The 20,798-nt window shown below is 42.8% G+C and overlaps 1 protein-coding gene across 3 annotated transcripts in view; it reads right to left on the bottom strand.

Moving 5' to 3' along the window:
• Window positions 1–6,519: 6,519 nt before the first annotated feature.
• HIVEP1 (HIVEP zinc finger 1) overlaps window positions 6,520–20,798 on the bottom strand; it is a 240,297-nt gene continuing 226,018 nt past the window's right edge. For all 3 annotated transcript variants that reach the window (XM_073678777.1, XM_073678778.1, XM_073678776.1), the window contains 2 exons: window positions 16,882–17,357; window positions 6,520–8,495 (listed from right to left, as the gene is read on the bottom strand). In XM_073678777.1, coding sequence (XP_073534878.1) covers window positions 7,383–8,495; window positions 16,882–17,357 — 1,589 coding nt within the window. In that variant the 3' untranslated portion in view covers window positions 6,520–7,382. The remainder of the gene's footprint in view (window positions 8,496–16,881; window positions 17,358–20,798) is intronic.

Below are 20,798 nucleotides of genomic sequence, written 5' to 3'. Positions count from 1 at the left end.
CTCCAAATCAGGAAACACTGCCCAGTACAAGCGATGTCCCGGGTACTAGTGAATTTGCGCATGCCAATGTACGAGGGGCTTTGCCACTTGATGTAGCATTTCCCAGATGGGAGGCTTGGGATTTGGCTACTCCATTCATCCCCGATTTTAATGCCATTCCAGGTATAAAAATGTGGAGGTGGAAGATTTTGAACGAATTAATTTTAATTTGTTTTTGACACGTAGCTTGCTAGAGCATTTTGTCCTGCAAACAAATTTATATGCGTCCCAATTTATCAGCCAGAATCCACGATCCTATTATGCTAGGTCAAATTTATGAACACCAACTAATGTTCTGGAAATTACAAATTATTTAGGACTTACATTTGCCATAGGACTTGTTAAAAAAATGAGCACCGCACTGTTCAAGCCACCCCTATGTTTTCTGTCGTTATTCCTAGGACCAGTTATAAAATGCTCATGACATTTTGGCATTTTAACGACAATAGTCAATGTCTGCCCAAAAATGCCCCAGAACATGACAGACTATATAAAATCAGACCCATCATCGAAGACTTGACAGAAAAGTTAGGATCATAGAATGTTAGAGTTGGAAGAGATCTCTGGGGTCATCGTATCCAACCCCCAGCTCAATTCAGGATGCACTAAACCATCCCAGACAGATGACTGTCCAGCCTCTGTTTGAAGACTTCCATTGAAGGAGAACTCGCTACTAGTGATGGGCGAGCATTAAAGTGCTCGGGTCGAGCCAATCGCAATGCTCGGGTGCTCGACCCGAGCAATGTGCCCAATGCAAGTCAATGGGAAACACAAGCATTTTTCCGGCACCTCTACCCCCACCCTGGAGGTCTGGAGAAGGCCTATAAATTGGCCAAATCGATGGAAACAGTGCTCAAATGATATGGGAACAGCATGGAGAAGACCCCTGGAAGCATCTCTGATTCCCAGGTCACTGATGTGAACAATGTTCCACTTTATGGAATCACAATAAAACATACAAAATGAAGCCAGAATGGATTTCCCTGGAAAAAATATTAAGGAACATTCTTTCCATGGTAATGACTTGGATATAAGGCAAAATAAATAACCAAAAACAAAAATGCTCCTCCACAGCTTGGCCTATGTTCGCATATTTCTGGGTGTAAAGAGGTGCATGGGAATAGACCCCCCCAAAAAAACACTGGATTTAACTTTATGTTCCACTACTATCATCTGGTGGTGTTGAGAAATCTGGCCCAATCCAGCCCTTGTTCATTTTGATAAGCCAGCTTGTCAGCATTTTCAGTTGACAGGCTGATGCGCCTATCAGTTATAATGCCCCCGGCGGCACTAGAAACCTGCTCTGACAAAATGCTAGCAGCAGGTCAGGCCAGGACCTCCAAGGCATAGAGAGCCAATTCATGCCACGTGTCCAGCTTGGATACCCAATAGTTATAAGGCACAAAGGAATCACAGAGGACATTGGTATGGTTGGCAAGGTACACATTCAGCATCTTCCAAAAATTTTCCCTCCTTGTCAGAGTGCCCCGCGCATCAGGGCCTGGGCGGGTCTGAGAAAACTGTCCCAGACCTTTGACAGTGTTCCCCTGCCTCTGCTGCATCGTATTTGTGTCTCCCTCGCCTGTACTTCTTGGTTGTCCAAGGAACTGTGACCTCTGCCGCCAGCATTGTCAGATGGCATTTTTTTAAATAATTCTTGAACAAGGGCCTTTTGGTATTGCAACATTTTATTAGACCTCTGTCACGGGAAGGAGAGATAGAAAGTTCTCCTTGTAGCATGGGTCTAGAAGTGTAACCAACCAGTAATTAGTTGCCCAAAATGCGTACAATGCGAGGGTCACAGGAAAGGCAGTGGAACATAAAGTCAGCCATGTGTGCCAGACTGCCAACAGTCAAGACTTCCCTGTCCTGACCAAGAGGACAACTGTCCATGCTCTCCTCCTCGTTCTCCCTCTCCTCAGGCCATTCACGCTGAACAGACGGTATGACTTGTGTGGGTATTACCGTCTGTAGGACAGGAAAACAGCTCCTGTTCCTCCTCCTCATCACCCAATCTGTGTTGAGATGAGGCTCGGCTGTGTGGCATCACCCTGTATAGTTCCTTGCTCCATCTCATTGTGCTCTGCCTGCAATGCCTCCTATTTGTGAGCAGCGAGCATTTCAGTAGACATAGAAGCGGGATGACGACGCTAATTATGGCGTCATCGCCGCTCACCATCTTGGTGGAGTCCTCAAAGTTTAGGAGGACGACACAAATGTCAGACATCCACTCATCAGCTCTTATGTGTAGAGGTTGACCTGAATACCGATGGGTGTGTTGAAGCTGGTACTCAACAACTGCCCTCTGCTACTCACATATCCCTCACAACATATGCAACGTTGAGTTTCAATGCGTGGTGACATCGCACACCAGTCAGTGAGCTGGAAGCTGCAAACGCTGCTGAAGCATGGCAAGGGTGGCAGAAGCTGCGACTTTCTGAAATGGACACACACGGGGCGTACTTTCACTCAGCTCAGGCAGATCCGGATAGGTTTTGAGAAACCGCTGAACCACTAGGTTGAGCACATGGCCCAGCCATGGTACGTGTGCAAGGTTGCCAAGCCTCAGAGCCACCACCAGCTTCCAGCCATTGTCACATACGACCATGCCTGGCTGTAGGGTCAGCGGTGACAGCCACAGATCTGCCTGCTGTTACAGCTGTCAACAACTCTGCAGCGGTGCACGGTTTGTCGGCTAAGCAGATAAGCTTAAGCAGAGCCTGTTGCTGCTTGGCCAAGGCAGTGCTTTCAGCTTCCGACTGATGTGGTCATTCCAGAGATGGAGGCTGAAGAGGAGGTGCAGGAGCTGTAGAATGTTGGGGCAACCCTGATTGACCCATGGCCCGTAATCCTTGGCGTCGGGCGGACGTATTCCATCCCAGGGTCTGACTGGGTCCCGGCTTCCACTATATTAACCCAGTGTGCCGTCAGCGAGATGTACCATCCCTGGCCACAAGCACTTGTCCATGTGTCTGTGGCTAGGTGGACCTTCCCCATAACTATGTTGTTGAGGGCACGGCTAATGTTCTGGGACATGAACTTGTGTAAGGTGGGGACGGCACACCAGGAGAAATAGTGGTGGCTGAGGACCGAGTATCGAGGGACGGCCGCTGCCATGAGGTTGCTGAAAGTTTCTGTCTCCCCGAGCCTAAAAAGCAACATTTTCAAGTGCAAGCAGTCTATAGAAATGTGGCAGTTTAGCGCTGTGGGTGGTTGGCTGAGTATTTGCGCTTGCGTTCAAAGGACTGGAGTAGGGACAACTGAATGCTGCGCTGGGACAAGGACGTGGTTGCTGATGGTGGTTGCGAGTGTGCAACGACAGGTGCAGGGCGGGAGCCATCTTCACCTGCGCCATGGACAGGGGATTGGTGTGCACGCACAACAGCGGAACAGGCAGTGGTGGCACCCGCAGATACCGTTTTTGGACCCTGGCATTCGGCCCAACTAGTCAAGTGCTTTGCTGTCATGTGCCTGAGCATGCTGGTGGTAGTCAGGCTGGTAGTTTTGCTAGCTCTGCTGATAGATGTTGCAAATGGCCTTTTTGGGGTTATCTGGACAGTCTTTAAAAAAAGAGCCAGCCGCTGGAAAACCTAACAGTTGGACTGGCAGCTTCCTTCGTGTTGGTGCTCCGGGGAACAGTTGCCCACCTTGTGTCTGTGGCCACCCCACTGCTGGTTTCTGCCTGTAGTGGTGCTACGCCTCCCTCCCCCTCTGTGCTGCTGTCCTCGCTCTGCATGTCACCTTGACACGCTGGAGCAGTGACTTCATAGTCCACCACCTTGTCTTCCACGTACGCATCCTGGGCCTCCTCCTGACTTGCTGGCAATTGTGTCTCATCATCATCCACCTCTTGCGACAGTAATGGCACTTTCCCATTCAATTTTGTTTTTCTAGTTTCCTCCTCTAAAACTTAGGTGCGTCTTATAGTCTGAAAAATATGGTAGTTTTCCCTTAGTGCCTGCTTCTGGAGCTTCAATATAAGGCTGTTGTGTGGTACAGTATCAAATGCTTTTGCAAAGTATGACCAACATCCAGATTTGCACTTACCTCCTCATTGAAACTCAGCACGTTGGTTAGACATGATTTCTATTTCATGAATCTGTGCTGGTTGTCAGTTATTATATAATTCTTTGCAATATATTTTTGCAGGTCATCTCTTACAATTCTCTCAAAAACTTTGCACACTACTGATGTCAGACATACCGGATGGTAGTTGCCTGGATCCACCTTACTTTTCTTAAATATTGGTACATCAGCCATCCTCCAATCCAATCATAATACTTCTGGCATATAAAAACTTACCATGTGTCAAAGTGACGTCAATGTGACATATGGTAAGGTTTTAATACTAGGTTAGGACCATCGCTATTGTGGTACACCTTGATGCTGGTGGGATGGCTTTTACGTTTTTCTTTTTAATCAAAAACAGTGTTTACTAAGTACCCTACGTTATTTATATGCACTATTCCTTTTAGTTACAACAGGGTAGATGTTAATTTTGTTTCGGTTTTGGAATTTGTCTGTTTAATGACCAGTGTGAACGTGCTTTTATTTTGCATGCACATCACCTTATACTCCAGTTCATTTTTTTCGGTTAAATTTCAGGTTTCTGCATTCAGTGCAGGTAAGGGTGCTGCCTCCCTTTCTTTGAGCTGGACACTACGTTTACATAGCTTCCCATTTGCTGGGTATCCATTCAGGACCCGGTCCGGCTCGGCTCTTATTCACATTGACATTACCTTGTAGCCAGAGTGCAAGTAGTGAACCGTTCAGGAATTTGGGAAAACTGGGAGTGCATGTATACTAGTGTGTTGCCCAGTGCAGGCATCTCACTGTTCTGCTAAAATCTCGAGTGGTGGTAGCGAAAAGTGTTATCTGGCTGTGGGGGGCTGTGCTTAGCTCAATGTCAGCCTATTGCGATAGGTGAGTGGACGAGTGAGTGTGGGAAGCTGAGTCCCCCTTTACTGCAGTCAGGGCTCTGCTAATGTGACATAGCACCCTCAAATTGTTCCAATAAAAGTTGCACTCCAAAAACATCACTATTTTCTTTTGAGCTTTTCAATTTGCCTGAACAGTATTTTCTGACCACATACAGAGTATTGGCATAAGCAGGAAAAAATTGTGTTACAAGCTGTGGGGTCCATTTTCTCCTATTACCCCCTGTGAAAATGAAAATGTAGTGTTAAAGCAACATTTTGGTGGAAAAAAATATAATTTTTCATTTTCATGTCCTAATGTTATGAAATTCTGTGAATCACATATGGTTTTAAAATGCTTACTACAACTCTAGATGAATCCCTTGATGGGTGCAGTTTCCAAAATGAGGTAAATTCTGGGGATTTCTGCTGTTTTGACATCTCGGGATTTTCAAATGCGACATGGCAAATCAATCTATTCCAGCACAAATTGCACATCTTCCCTTCCGTATGCCCAAACAGTAGATTTCGACCCCCTATGAGGTATCAAAGTACGAAGAAGAAATTGCCTAAGAAATAATGTGGTCAGTTTTCTCCTGATAACCTTGTGAAAATGAAACATTTAGGGATAAAGCAACATCTTAGTAAAAAAAAAAAAATTTGCATTTTGTCATTCCAATGTTATAAAAAGCTTTTGTGAAGCAGCTGTAAGTTCAAAATAATTGAACCACTCTGGGGAGATCTCAAGCGCGCAGTTCATGCTAGACAGTGCAGGACTTTACAGGAACTGGAGGCTTTTTACCAAGAAGAATGGGCAGTTTTACCATCTGAGAAATTAAAGAACCTCATCCACAACTACCACAAAAGACTTCAAGCTGTCATTGATGTTAGAGGGGGCAATATATGGTATTAAGAACTGGGGTATGTGAACTTTTGATCAGGGTCATTTGGATATTCTTGGTTGTCATTAAGATTTAAAAAGAGAAAACAGTAGTTTGACAATAAATGGCTTCACCCAACCAATAACCATGAGTGGAGAAAAAGTTTTTTGGTTATCATTCATATTCTCTGAAAAAAGGCCACGAAAGGAAAAATTCTGCCGGGGTATGTAAACTTTTGAGCACAACTGTATGGAGTATAAGCATATTCAGGAGAAATTGGACAACAAATTGTGGAGTCCATTTTCTCCTGATACCCTTGTAAAAATGAAAACCAACCATAAAGTCACATTTTTATGGAAAAAAAAAAAAAAATTTTCATTTTCTCATTCCACTTTGTGTTAACCGACCAAGTGCTCCATATAAAGTAACAAACTTCCTGAATCCGGCATTGAATTGAGGGAGGTAATGGAGCTAATCAGTTATATCAGAAAAAAACATTGAGGTGCTATTTCTGGAAGAAAGCGGACACATTTTTTAAGCCTGGACAACACCTTAAACTATGTGGCACGTTTCCAATAACAAGTTGATGATTTCATTTCAGTGACAAACAGCAGAACTGTAAATACAGCTCAGGATAATCATAAGAATATAACTTGGATTAGTACAAGATAAGAAACAAAATGTATTTATAAAGATACTCCTGTTTTAATACAGATTATATTTATAATGTAAACTAAAATAGTGTTTAGCAGACATATCCTTAAAAAAGTAGGCACATAACTAAAGGTTGTGAATTTTTGATTTAACTACAAATGCCTTCATCAGACATGAAAAACTTCCATATAAGAAAGCAAAATAGCATCTAATTTCACAGTATGCTCTTGAAGATCACTTCCTTTATACATTCAATAGATTTTTTTTCTTTCATCTACACAAGACAAAAGTAGAACCAAAGTAAAGTCAATAATAAAAGATTTACTGGAACATTTTGTTAACACATAACTTCTGTCTTTAAGTGTAAAGCTACCGTCTTGCACACAAAGATGGACAGAACCATTTTACAAGACTAATATGGACACAATAAATATGGAGATATACATACAGGATCTGTACACAAAGTTGCCCCATGTCCATAAAAATATTACATTTAACAGTGCAACATATACATATATAATTGTATAATTTAATTATTTTACTCAACATGAGATATGAACGTACGTACTAAACACAAGCAACTACCTTGGTTATGTACATATATAATTTTATAGATATTTATATTTTATTCACCGATATGTACAGATTTCTACACATAAAATTCAGAAAGGCACAATTGTCTATACAACATGTACAAAAATGGCAGGAGCAGAAAAAACAAAACAAACAACAATTATTGGTCAAGAGTTCATGATTGCACAAGTAATGTGTAAGAAAAATGTGCTTTAAAGATAAATGAGGTTTGTAAATAAACCTCAAAGTCTCTCATTATACCCTATCCCATCCCACAAAAAAGGTAAAAAAATACTGGACCTAAGATGAAACCTAGTTTCTAGGTTGCTATAACCAGTCTGCCTTCATCATCATCACTGCTTGAATCGCTGAACTGCACTATGCTCTGCCGTGAGACTAGCTCAGTTCTCCTCTGATGTCGAAGGGGTGGAAGAGCATGACCTATAGACGACCTATTTGGAGGTTGAGAATGAATCTTCAAAGGGAGATCTGGTTTGACAGATGTTTTTATCTGACTGGTGCTGATGTGAGGACTTTGTTTCAGCTGGCTGTCTCTTTCAGTACTTGTACCACAAGTTATACCTCTCTCTTCAATGATGGTAGCCTCACCTGATGCTTTTGAGGATTCCTGCATAATTGATGCAACTTGTACAGATTCAGACGGCTTCATAATTTTGGAATCTGTCCCAGGAATGTTGGCGAGACCCTGGCAAGGTGCTGTGCTACATGATGGAGATCTATCCGGAACTCCTTGGCCATCAACAGAGAGTGGACTAATAGATGGAATTAAAGTAGGCAATGCGATGTTCAAAATTTGAAGGCCTGGAATGTGAGCTTGTGGGGTAGGGTTGCTCTGGGAACCAGGACTTGTTGCTAAAACTTGCAAGCCAACTGCATTTAGAGTTAGACCTGAGGAATGAATTTGTGGGGTAATATTTGGATTTGAAAGACCCAATATGTTCACTGCTTCCATGCTAAGTGGTTGAATGGGTTGCAAGCCTGATGCACTCAGACCAGGTACATTCACTTGACCAATTGGAATACAGGGTAGAACACCATTTACTTCAGCTACTCCTATAGGACTAGGTGTGTTGGGTACTTCTGCAGGCTTGTCACTGTGAGAACCTGTAGTTCTGTGAATTACTCCAACAGTCGGTATAGTCAGCTGCACTTGTCCAGCTGGGAACGGTACAAACGTAGAGTAGGCTGTTAATCCAGCTGGGACAAGCTGAATTCCTCCCACTGGAATCATGCTGTAGGGCGACCTTACTGGTTGCTGTGAATGTAGAGGCAAATGACTAAATAAATGCGTTTGCGCTGTAGTTATCTGAGCAAGGTATTGAGCCGTGTGATTTGAGTCTATAGCAGATGAATCCATTGTCTGTGTGCTCCGGTCTACTGGGGAGGATGGTGTGTTGACAGGATGAGAGTCCTGGAAAAAAAAATTAAAAATTTGAAAAAGAAAATGCATCTCTTGTGACACAAAAACACAGTTGCATAGGTCCTAATGATACATAAGCATTTAAAATATTAGTCAATAATCTGACTTCAATGGACACATGTGTAAGCTCAGAGAAGATACTTAATTTTCAGGCTCTACTTATCCAAGCACGTTTGTTGCCTGACATTATATCATTATCTAAATGTATGTCCAGCTTGAATTTTTACAAATCTACATTTCTTGTTTATAATATGCATATTATCATTTTCACACAAAGGAAGTTAAATATCATATAGGAAAAAGTTAAAGGGATTGTCTTTTGTATTGATAAGTCATTAATATCAGACTGTTGGACGCTTGACTCGACAATATGAGCTGCTGCAGTACCAGAGAACAGCCACTAAACAAAGTTACGCTGTTCAGATTCTGCACTCCAGCTGCAGTGGGAGGTGCAAACACCCCACCAATCTGATACTGATTAACGTATCCTGAAGAGAGGTCATCAATATATAGTCCTTAGTCAACCACCGAGTTGTAGTTTGTGATATTATTTCATCATCTCTTCAGAATGTCAGAAGGGTATTTGCTTTTGGAATGGTCTCAAGCTAAAATGCTTAAAATGCTTAAAGTGAACCTGTCAGCAGGATTTTGCTAAGTAAACTACAGGCAGTGTTATGTTGGGGCTGTTGAACTGATTAATATGATACCTGAGGTGAAGAAGTCAGTCTTGTGTAATCAGTTTTTGCAGTTCGGAGTTAATGAGATTCTTGTGCTGTGGGGCAGGACTGTAGGCAGGGTCTTTCCTTGGTGCTCTAGGCCAGATCAAGCCAGAAAAGACCTGACCACAGGCCCGCCCCAAAGCATAAGTATGTTCCTCATCATAGAGACAGACAGAAACAGATAGGGGCAGCGGGTGGGCAGGTCTTTTCTTGCTGATCTGGCCTAGAGCACCAAAGAAAGACCCTACCTACAGTCCCGCCCTGGATCACGGGCATATCATTAACTCAGAACTGCAAACACTGATTACACAAGAACCATAAGACGGATTTCTTCACCTCAGGTATCATATTAATCAGTGTAACAGCCCAACATGACACTGTCTGTAGTTTACTTAGCAAAATCCTGCTGACAGATTTGCTTTAAAAATCGATTTATTCTTGGGCATTACTTAGAAAGAACCTGACAGAGTGGACCTGCTGTCTGGTTTACATATTATAGAGCAAGAGCAGAAGAGAAGGTGTTTAAGTTTGTAGGGAAAGATTCATCATAACTTGTAATTTTCTTATTGCAACTTTTCCTTATTCTGGACTGAAGAGTCCAGTAGGTGGTTACTATGCGACAGCCATTTATGTATACACACTTATACAAGGAAAGATGACAAAACACTAATAAAAATGAACTCCACAGCAATAAATTAACTATATTGATCTATCTATCTATTCATACACGCGCACATATACACATGTCTATACATCTACTCAACTCCTCATTCTGAAGAAATCACTCCCACAGATCATTCCCTTGTAATGTTCATGGAGAAGAGATCTTTCATTCATTGTTGTGGGAAATATACATGACATTAAGCACCACTCAATATCATAATTATATGAAACCAATATTCATGATAATTTTCCACCATTTTCATAGCTGATAGAGGGATCCCTGACTAATCTCTGCAGTTATAGCGCAATAGTGAACCTATCAAGGTTATTTACAAATGAGTAGCAGGTCCTAAACTGGATAGAAAGAAACTAAATAGTTTTGAGAAGATGATGTAAGCTGGTAAATACATTTATGCATCTCTAGGCTGGGTTCTTCATAGTAATATGCTAAATGAATGCAAAGTAAAAGTAAGACACAATCTTTTTTAGCTCTACTTCAGCTTTATGTGTCAGACTTGTGCAAACATTACATTTCAATAATTACAACTATTATGCACTCTGTGCTGTAACTATCTGTCTCTGTTCAAGCTGTTGAGCCTTCTCTTTAAAAATCATAAAAAAAGTCTAAAAGAAAACAGCATGCCAGCACTGAAACATACATATCATGCATGTTATACTCAAAAGCAAGCAACTTTATTGAATTTTTCATTTGAGAACGTACTGTAACTGGCAAAGTTAAGTTAGGGCTTGGAAAACGCTAGATGAGGTGTATGTATTTATTTGTGAGGGTGTGTGGGTGTACTGTGTTCAGAACAGAACAGTAAAAAAAGATTCAAACTTTGTGTTTAATGACACAGGAAAATAATGACGTGAATGGAATAGTGTAATAACACTCTCAAAAGATGCCCTATACAAAAAGTTAAGAAAATATAAGCGAACCTCAAACCTGATGACTAAAACTAGACCACCAGTTAGGAGGCATGACCAATACTAAAACTTTCTATCAATGGACCTATGGAGGTGGCAAAATATAAAAAAAAAAGGTAATAACTGGACCCCCAATGGTCTGCAACCAGTATGCAGCTGCTCGTCTCCCGACTTCCTGTTCTAGATGAAGTTGTCACAAAGGCTGTAACAACAGGATTCCTCTGAGTAACAGCAACACCCCTCATCTCACTCCTCAGCAATACCTTCCAACAGACCTTTATCCTCTCAATATCAGCAAGGACTCCTCCAGCCTCTACACCTGTGAATGGCTTACTTCACTTAAATATATACAGTGCCTACAAGTAGTATTCAACCCCCTGCAGATTTAGCTGGTTGACACATGCGGAATTAACTTGGCATTGTGACATTTGTACTGTAGATCAGCCTGGAAGTGGGAAATGCACTGCAGTAAATTTTTTTTTTTTTTTTTTATTTATTTTTTTTTAAAATGTTAAAAGTTAATTCAGAGTGTCATTTATTATTCAACCCCTCAAACCACAAGAATTCTGTTTGGTCTCCCTAAAGTATAAAGAAGTAGTTCAGGCACCAAGAATAATGAGCTTCACATGTGTGGATTAAAGATCTCTTTTGCCAGCCTTTTCTGACTATTTAAGACCCTCCCCAAACTTGTGAACAGCACTCAGACATGGTCAACATGGGAAAGACAAAGGAGCATTCCAAGGCCATCAGAGACAAGATCGTGGAGGGTCACAAGGCTGGCAAGGGGTACAAAACCCTTTCCAAGGAGTTGGGCCTACCTGTCTCCACTGTTGGGAGCATCATCCGTAAGTGGAAGGCTTATGGAACTACTGTTAGCCTTCCACGGCCTGGACAGCCTTTGAAAGTGTCCTCCCGTGCCGAGGCCAGGCTTGTCCGAAGAGTCAAGGCTAACCCAAGGACAACAAGGAAGGAGCTCCGGGAAGATCTCATGGCAGTGGGGACATTGGTTTCAGTCAATACCATAAGTAACGCACTCCACCGCAATGGTCTCCGTTCCAGAAGAGCCTGTATGGTACCTTTACTTTCAAAGCGTCATGTCAAGGCTCGTCTACAGTTTGCTCATGATCACTTGGAGGACTCTGAGACAGACTGGTTCAAGGTTCTATGGTCTGATGAGACCAAGATCGAGATCTTTGGTGCCAACCACACACGTGACGTTTGGAGACTGGATGGCACTGCATACGACCCCAAGAATACCATCCCTACAGTCAAGCATGGTGGTGGCAGCATCATGCTGTGGGGCTGTTTCTCTGCCAAGGGGCCTGGCCATCTGGTCCGCATCCATGGGAAGATGGATAGCACGGCCTACCTGGAGATTTTGGCCAAGAACCTCCGCTCCTCCATCAAGGATCTTAAGATGGGTCGTAATTTCATCTTCCAACAAGACAACGACCCAAAGCACACAGCCAAGAAAACCAAGGCCTGGTTCAAGAGGGAAAAAGTCAAGGTGTTGGAGTGGCCTAGTCAGTCTCCTGACCTTAACCCAATTGAAAACTTGTGGAAGGAGCTCAAGAATAAAGTCCACATGAGACACCCAAAGAACCTAGATAATTTGGAGAAGATCTGCATGGAGGAGTGGGCCAAGATAACTCCACAGACCTGTGCCGGCCTGATCAGGTCTTATAAAAGACGATTATTAGCTGTAATTGCAAACAAGGGTTATTCCACAAAATATTAAACATAGGGGTTGTATAATAATTGACCCATACTTTTATGTTTAAAATTTAATAAAATTCAACTGAGCAACATAACTTTTTGGTTTGTAAGATTTATGCTTCTGTTCATAAAACCTACTCTCGTTTGCAGTTTGAAGGCTCTAACTTATATGCATCTTATCAAACCAGCTAAATCTGCAGGGGGTTGAATACTACTTGTAGGCACTGTACATATTTAACATACATCAGTGTCATTATGGCATCATCCAGATATACCATAAATGTCTGTAGATGGAAGTAACATTTTTTAATTGTACTCAATCCTATAACCCATTCAAGTATATAGGAGCCATGGTACGTCCTGCGCTGTGGGGGACCGTACGTGGAGGAGGCTCAGGAGAGGCGCTCCCTCCACACATGCAGATGTCAGCTATATTACATAGCTAGCATCTAACAGATGAGCTCTGGCCACATCTGTTTAACCATTTAGATGCCGCTGTCAATATCTGACAGTGGTATTTAAATGGAGTCACTCACTATGCACGCTCCGGATCCCAATTCAACATACTACAATACTGTGGTATTGCAGTATATAGTATAAGCTATAGGTGTGAAACTCAAGGCCCATGGGCCGAATCCAGCCTGCCATGTCATGCTAAGCAGCCTGCGAGGTCAGGATACACTTCAACACTGCTCTGACCGGCTTCCCGTACAGAGAAAGTGGAGAGCCAGTCGGAGCAGTGTTGAAGTGTGCGCCGGAGCTCAAAATCCAAGTTGGCAGGCGCCACCCCGCCCATTAAGTACTGGCTTTGTTCTACGTCGACATAGCCAGTGCTTAACAGAGGGGGTGAAGCCGGCATAGGGAACTGATGCGATCTTTGAATCTGAGCAGATGCAGCCAGCACTTAGTAGAGGGGGCGGCACCAGCACAAGGAGCAGGTGCCATCTTTGTCAAGAGTGAACAGTACACGCCATGAACACACTCAGCCTGCACAAACGGTAAACGCAGTTATCGCAGTCAGCCGGCGCAAACGGTGAACGCAGTCAGCCTGCGCAAACGGTGAACGCAGTCAGCCTGCGCAAACGGTGAACGCAGTCAGCCTGCGCAAACGGTGAACGCAGTCAGCCTGCGCAAACGGTGAACGCAGTCAGCCTGCGCAAACGGTGAACGCAGTCAGCCTGCGCAAACGGTGAACGCAGTCAGCCTGCGCAAACGGTGAACGCAGTCAGCCTGCGCAAACGGTGAACGCAGTCAGCCTGCCCAAACGGTGAAAGCAGTCAGCCTGCCCAAACGGTGAACGCAGTCAGCCTGCCCAAACGGTGAACGCAGTCAGCCTGCCCAAACGGTGAACGCAGTCAGCCTGCCCAAACGGTGAACGCAGTCAGCCTGCCCAAACGGTGAACGCAGTCAGCCTGCCCAAACGGTGAACGCAGTCAGCCTGCCCAAACGGTGAACGCAGTCAGCCTGCACAAACGGTGAACGCAGTCAGCCTGCACAAACGGTGAACGCAGTCAGCCTGCACAAACGGTGAACGCAGTCAGCCTGCACAAAAGGTGAACGCAGTCAGCCTGCACAAAAGGTGAACGCAGTCAGCCTGCACAAAAGGAGAACGCAGTCAGCCTGCACAAAAGGAGAACGCAGTCAGCCTGCACAAAAGCGAATGGACAATTGCAGGTTCAAGTTCCCTAAGGTGACCAATAAATAAGGCAAGAGATAATGAATGATTATTTATATATATATATATATATATATATATATATATATTTTTTTTATTTTTTATTTTTTTTTTAAGTCACCCATCACCTGCTTTTCCCACATTAAGAAATAAAAATATCGCCATGTCCATAAGAGTCCAATCAAAATGTAATATTAATTAACCCAATTGGTAAACCCCATGAAGAGAAAAAAATAAAATACAGTAAAAATAGACCAAAACGTCATGTGGACCCTAAAATTACATCACTGAAAATGTTTAGAACATCTAAACCTAATAAGCACAGTAAGCTATTCCCCAAAGAACATTGCATTACTAAAAATACCCCAAGTTACAAGAAGTTCCTCATAGTTATGCAATATTACTAGAAATGCCTGTACACATGGTAATTTGGATAATATACTGTATATGTAAGGGTATTCCAGGCACGGGCTTAAAAAAGCACGGATGTGGGCAGACTCATTTCTGCAACTGCAGTGAAATGCTTCTTCTCGGATGTGCATTATGGAAGAAGAAAGGGGATGCAAAATTTCAAACAGTGTTTAAGTATTAAGCACTATATCTAAATATAAAAATCTAAAGTTTAACTCCTTAGCGCAGAAGGACATATATGCATATACTGATGTGGAGTAATTTACTACATCACAAAATACATGTACGTCCCAGGCATGACACAGGAGCTGTACTTATGGCAACTGTGGTAGTAGCCAACTCTAATATTCAGCTGAGCTCCCACTGTACCTGCTTGGACCGAAGCTAGTTCTGATTAACTTCTTAGCTACCAGCCTGCAATTAAGCAACCGGCTACTACTTTCGATCTCAGTACAGCAACTCCTGTGTTAACTTATGTTTACAAGCTTGTCTCTGCTATTCTGATGCTGTCTATATTTGCCTTTGTTATTCCTGTAACAGTCTCTCTGCAAAGTTACCAGTTTGCCTATATATCTCAGCAATTCCTTTCTATAACTGCCCTCCTGCAGCAAGATATCAGTTACCCACCCATCTCTACAATATCTATACTAATTGCACTCCTGACCCAGCTGTATCCAGTGCCTCCAGCTCTGCTTTTCCATCTGCCATGCTGCATACTTTATACTGGTCTTCGCTACTGCAACATCGCCTCAGGTCCGTGCTGCCCATACTGACCTACGGCTTAGAGAATCTATCTCACTGGATTTATTGCATATTATTGCTTTCCCACATATATATGTTTTGCAAACAATGTTAGTATAAACATGAGGTCTCATTGTCAGAAAGTGGTTCTTTATCGGCAGTGCGTATTCTACAGTTCTCTAACCCAGCTACTCCAGAAAATGTATTATATCTAAAAAATATTAGTGTTTTTTTCATACAAATCAGGTTATAGCTGACAGGAATGCCCCGTTCTTCTTGCTAGAACTGTTGACGGGTGCAGGGCCCATTCCTTTAGTTTGCTTACTTATATAGCATATACATATTCTGCAGCACTCTACCGGCACTATCATCAATACCCATTGGGGCTCACAATCTATATTTCATATCAGTATGTCTTTGGAGTTTGGGAGGAATCCGGAGAACCAGAGGAAACCCACACAAATACGGGAAGAACATACTAACTCCTTGCAAAGGTTGTCCTTGGCATTAAAACCCAGGACCCCAGTGCTACAAAGCAACAGTGCTAACCACTGAGCAATGATGCTGCCCCCCCCCAGAGAGACATGCATCTATCTCCAGAAAGAAGGGCACGCCACTCTGAATGAATGGAAAGATGGCAACGCATATTCCAGCTTGAGATCTCATGCTTTTATATGGCCACAGGTTGCCTTGATCACTTTTAGCATTCTTAGAACAGATGTAGATCAATGATCTCTAGTAGTATGGATATTGTCAGAACTCGCCTTTTGTTTTAGAAGAAATCATTAAGAGTACGGGCATCTTTAGACGGCTAATCTCATACTTTTGTTAAAGTGCTGACACGAGAGTAAACATTCTCCACAAGTATGTATCACAAATACTCATTCACCAGTAATGTGCGGAGAAAATCTCAGCAGCGAGTTATTAATAATCTTGGAGAGGTCTGCCTATTTTCTCTCCATGGGTACATTAACATTTCAATGAAAACCACATTTAAATCAAAATACTCTAACAAGCACTTCACAGAAAAGGCTTTCATCATTGAATATTATTGAAATCATGAAATATGCAATCTTACTGAATGAAAAAAGTTTTTCCAAATGAAAATATATTTTTGTGATTTTTATACTTAGAGTTAAAAGAAATTCATCTTTGTGAATGTATTGACACTAAAATATACCCCAAATGCTGGTAAACCTTACCTGAATCGCTACCTTTTCCATCTCAAAAACTTTAGGTCCAAAATTTTGTGTTAACTTCTTAATAAAACTGATACTGAACTCCAAGTGCCCTGAATTGAATTTACACATGCTGGCCACCCGCAGTCACCACTAGGGGGAGCTTTAGCGCCAACTGCATTATTATTGAGTTTAATGTACCACTATTAAGTAAGCTCCCTCAAGTTGTCAGTTGTAAGATCAGACACTTGACTTTATGATACAGGACAGGACATCTATCCATTATGCATATTCACTACCTTCATATATTACATTTAGGTTGAGAACTATGGAAATATGCAACTTACATGTGAAGCAGTAAGGCTTTTCGACTCCACTGTGCCATCAAGTCCATCTTCGACATCTGGATAATCAACAGACATCTGATGACAAAGAGATATGGGAGATGATGCTTCACTTTGAGGACGTACAGCATTCTGTAGACCTTCATCTCGTTTCTCCTCATGACTCTCTGGCTTGCAAATAGTTGACGTAGTCAATGCTGTCATCTTGGTGATCAAAGCTTTTGGAAGAATATCCATTGAATTTGCTTGAGGAAAAGAATGTACAACTCGACAGTCTTCATCAGTGCTAGATGCTTCTTGCTGGCTGTTTCGGAAAGGGTAATGCTGAGGACTTGCAGTAACAGACGGTGTTGCAGAAAGAACAGACTCTGCTTGACTGTCTTCATCCTCATCCTCATTATCATTGTCATCATCTTCTGCCCCATCGGAATCATCACCATCAAATCCTGATCGTTCCCCACTATATCTTTGCCTCTCACCTGCACAATGGTATAAGAAAGAAGTTTACAATTACTTTGGAGGCGCATACAAGTTCATATTGTACAAAATAAATAGAATGGTATATAGTTGACAAAATTGAACTTATTTTTTTAATTCTTCATTCCCTTTTTCAGAAATACCGGTTCTAGTTGCTTTTTGGTTATTAGTGACAGAAAGGAGAATTAATAAAACAATTTCTTATATGCAGTGTAACGCAATAGCAACAGTTGAAGAATTTTGTGATGAAGTAAACTGATAAGTGACAACCCAGATCAACAGTGGTAAGTGCGCCCTCATTGCATCCCTAGATTAACAGTGAATAAGAGGAGATCTATTGCACAGTAGAGGAAGCAATGCTTGCTGGAATGTACTACATGTCACTGCACTTTTACATCAGCTAAATCACGTTACACAAACAAAAATGGCCCATTATGCGCACACCAGCGAGCTGAATGAAGACTGATAGATTGCTGGCAATTCATCATTCTTTGCCCATGTTGTCAATTTAGTAATATATACATAGAAATTGTTGTCCTATGCAAGGATATCACATCATCTGTTCACCAAGAAACTGTCTTTTTTTTTTTAAATTATCATGTAATAATGGCTTATACTACATGTACCACAGTCACAGATATATTATGTAAAATAACAATATATGGAAACTGCATTTTTCCCTGCCCGTGGATATAAAACAGAACATGAGCAGACTAGATCTCTTCCCAATCACGTTTATAACTTGGGCTTTACAGAATGAGACTGGACTACAAGACTTTAAAATCACTGCGGGCAAGAAGCAATTTTTAGAAGCTACAGGGAGGGTTGCTCCTCCAGTAAACAGACCATTTTTTGTATTGTAATTGCTATTTTGATGTCCTTCCCCCAAAGGTTTAATTATCACTGTAAAAGGATATGGCGATAATGGGAAGTGTGGCCTTGTCCCACAGACAATATAGAAAGGACAGCTGGAAACATTAAAGTATTTATTACTACTGTGCAATTGATGTATAATGGGCAAAATGCAGGAAAAATTATTTGAAGCAACATTAGGCCAAAATTTATGTTGTTAATTCTTAAAGGGCTTCAGCACTTTTCTAAAACACCCTAAACTGTTGTGTATTGATATAAGCCAGTGGTTCCCAACCTTCTTTACCTTAAGAGCCACATTCAGGTCTGAGAGAGGGTCGCGAGCCACACCCATTACTCTCCCCTCCCCATGAATAGTTACATTCAGCTCCGGCCTCCCCCATAGCAGTGACACAGAGAGCCCGCATTATCGGTATAACGACAGCCAAAGCTTCCTCACAGAAATAACACCCATCAAGCACTCCCAACACGCTATCATATCGAGCTTCAATCACCTCCTCTATTATCATCTCTCAGTATCATTCTATCTCTCCAATCCCAATATATGTGGATCCAGATCTGCACTTCCGTGAGTTCTACTCACAAAAGTCACCATCTGCAGACCTGCTCTTCATAGTTGTCTGCAAATCCGGGTGCAAATGCACCAAAGTGGCAGGTGGCCGCGAGTCACACATCATAGGCCCACGAGTCACATGTGGCTCCCGAGCTGTGGGCTAGGGATCCCTGATCTAAGCAATCATAAATGCCCCCCATTGCTTACCTCTGTGCTGTGTGTGATTCAAGGTCCCCTGCCGCCCTTGGACCATCAGCATAATTATTGGATAGCGGTAACCACTACATCTTTAGCACTCAAGATGGTGCTGGTCACACACTCAAAATCTCTGCCATCTGTGCCCATGCTAAACACTTTCAGCTCCTGGACATTACAGGACAGAGCTGGGAAGATCAAGTGTGTAAGTAAATGTCTGACTGCTGTCCGATGTTTTAATCTGAGAACACTTGGACCCATAGAGTCTCCCAGATCCATTCACACAATCATGACAATTACGGATCCGAGAATGAGATATGTGAAACTCGGAACACTATACCTCATCCAATATTGAGGATCAAAATAAGGACATACACATATGTGCAGTGAAACTTCATATGCACATTTATGGTAATAAAAAAAATAATTTATGACCAGTAAGAAATTGTGATATCTTCAATATGACAGGGTATTGAATGTAGAACCATTACCTGTGCAGGCACCAAGCTAAACAGTCACATACTACACTGCTCAAAAAAATAAAGGGAACACTCAAATAACACATCCTAGATCTGATTGAATGAAATATTATCATTGAATACTTTTTTTATGTACAAAGTTGGATGTGCTGACAACAAAATCACCCAAAAATCATCAATGGAAACCAAATTTATTAACCAATGGAGGCCTGGATTTGGAGTCATCCCCAAAATTAAAGTGGAAAAACACACTACAGGCTGATCTAACTTTTATGTACTGTCCTTAAAACAAGTCAAAATGAGGCTCATTATTGTGTGTGGCTTCCACGTGCCAGTATGACCTCCCTACAATGCCTGGGCATGCTCCTAATGAGGTTGCGGATGGTCTCCTGTGGGATCTCCTCCCAGATCTGGACTAAACCAACCGCCAACTCCTGGACAGTTTGTGGTGCAACATGACATTGGTGGATGGAGCGAGACACGCTGTCCCACATGTGCTCAATCGGATTCAGGTCCGGGGAACGTGCGGGTCAGTCCATAGCTTCAATGGCTTCATCTTGCAGGAGCTGCTGACACACTCCAGCCACATGAGGTCTGGCATTGTCCTGCATTAAGAGGAACCCAGGGCCAACCGCACCACCATATGGTCTCACAAGGGGTCTGAGGATCTCATCTCGGTACCTAATGGAAGTCAGGCTACCTGTGGCGAGCATATGGAGGGCTGTGCGGCCCTCCAAAGAAATGCCACCCCACACCATTACTGACCCACTGCCAAACCAGTCATGCTGAAGGATGTTGCAGGCAGCAGATCACTCTCCACGGCGTCTCCAGACTCTGTCACGTCTGTCACATGTGCTCAGTGTGAACCTGCTTTCATCTGTGAAGAGCACAGGGCGCCAGTGGCGACTTTGCCAATCCTGGTGTTCTGTGGCAAATGCCAAGCGTCCTGCACGGTGTTGGGCTGTGAGCACAACCCCCATCTGTGGACGTCGGGCACTCATACCACCCTCATGGAGTCGGTTTCTAAGCGTTTGTGCAGACACGTGCACATTTGTGGCCTGCTGGAGGTCATTTTGCAGGGCTCTGGCAGTACTCCTCTTGTTCCTCCTTGCACAAAGGCGGAGGTAGAGGTCCTGCTGCTGGGTTGTTGCCCTCCTACGGCCCCCTCTACGTCTCCTGGTGTACTGGCCTGTCTCCTGGTAGCGCCTCTGGACACTACGCTGACAGACACAGCAAATCTTCTTGCCACAGCTCGCATTAATATGCCATCCTGGATGAGCTGCACTACCTGAGCAACTTCTGTGGGTTGTAGAGTCCGTCTCATGCTACCACGAGAGTGAAGGCAC

This window comes from Phyllobates terribilis, unplaced genomic scaffold (genome assembly GCF_046119375.1).
Source record: "Phyllobates terribilis strain yellow unplaced genomic scaffold, ASM4611937v1 Scaffold_4__5_contigs__length_816908805, whole genome shotgun sequence".
In the NCBI taxonomy this organism is placed as follows: Eukaryota; Metazoa; Chordata; class Amphibia; order Anura; family Dendrobatidae; genus Phyllobates; species Phyllobates terribilis.
This window is presented reverse-complemented; position numbering and strand designations above follow the sequence as displayed.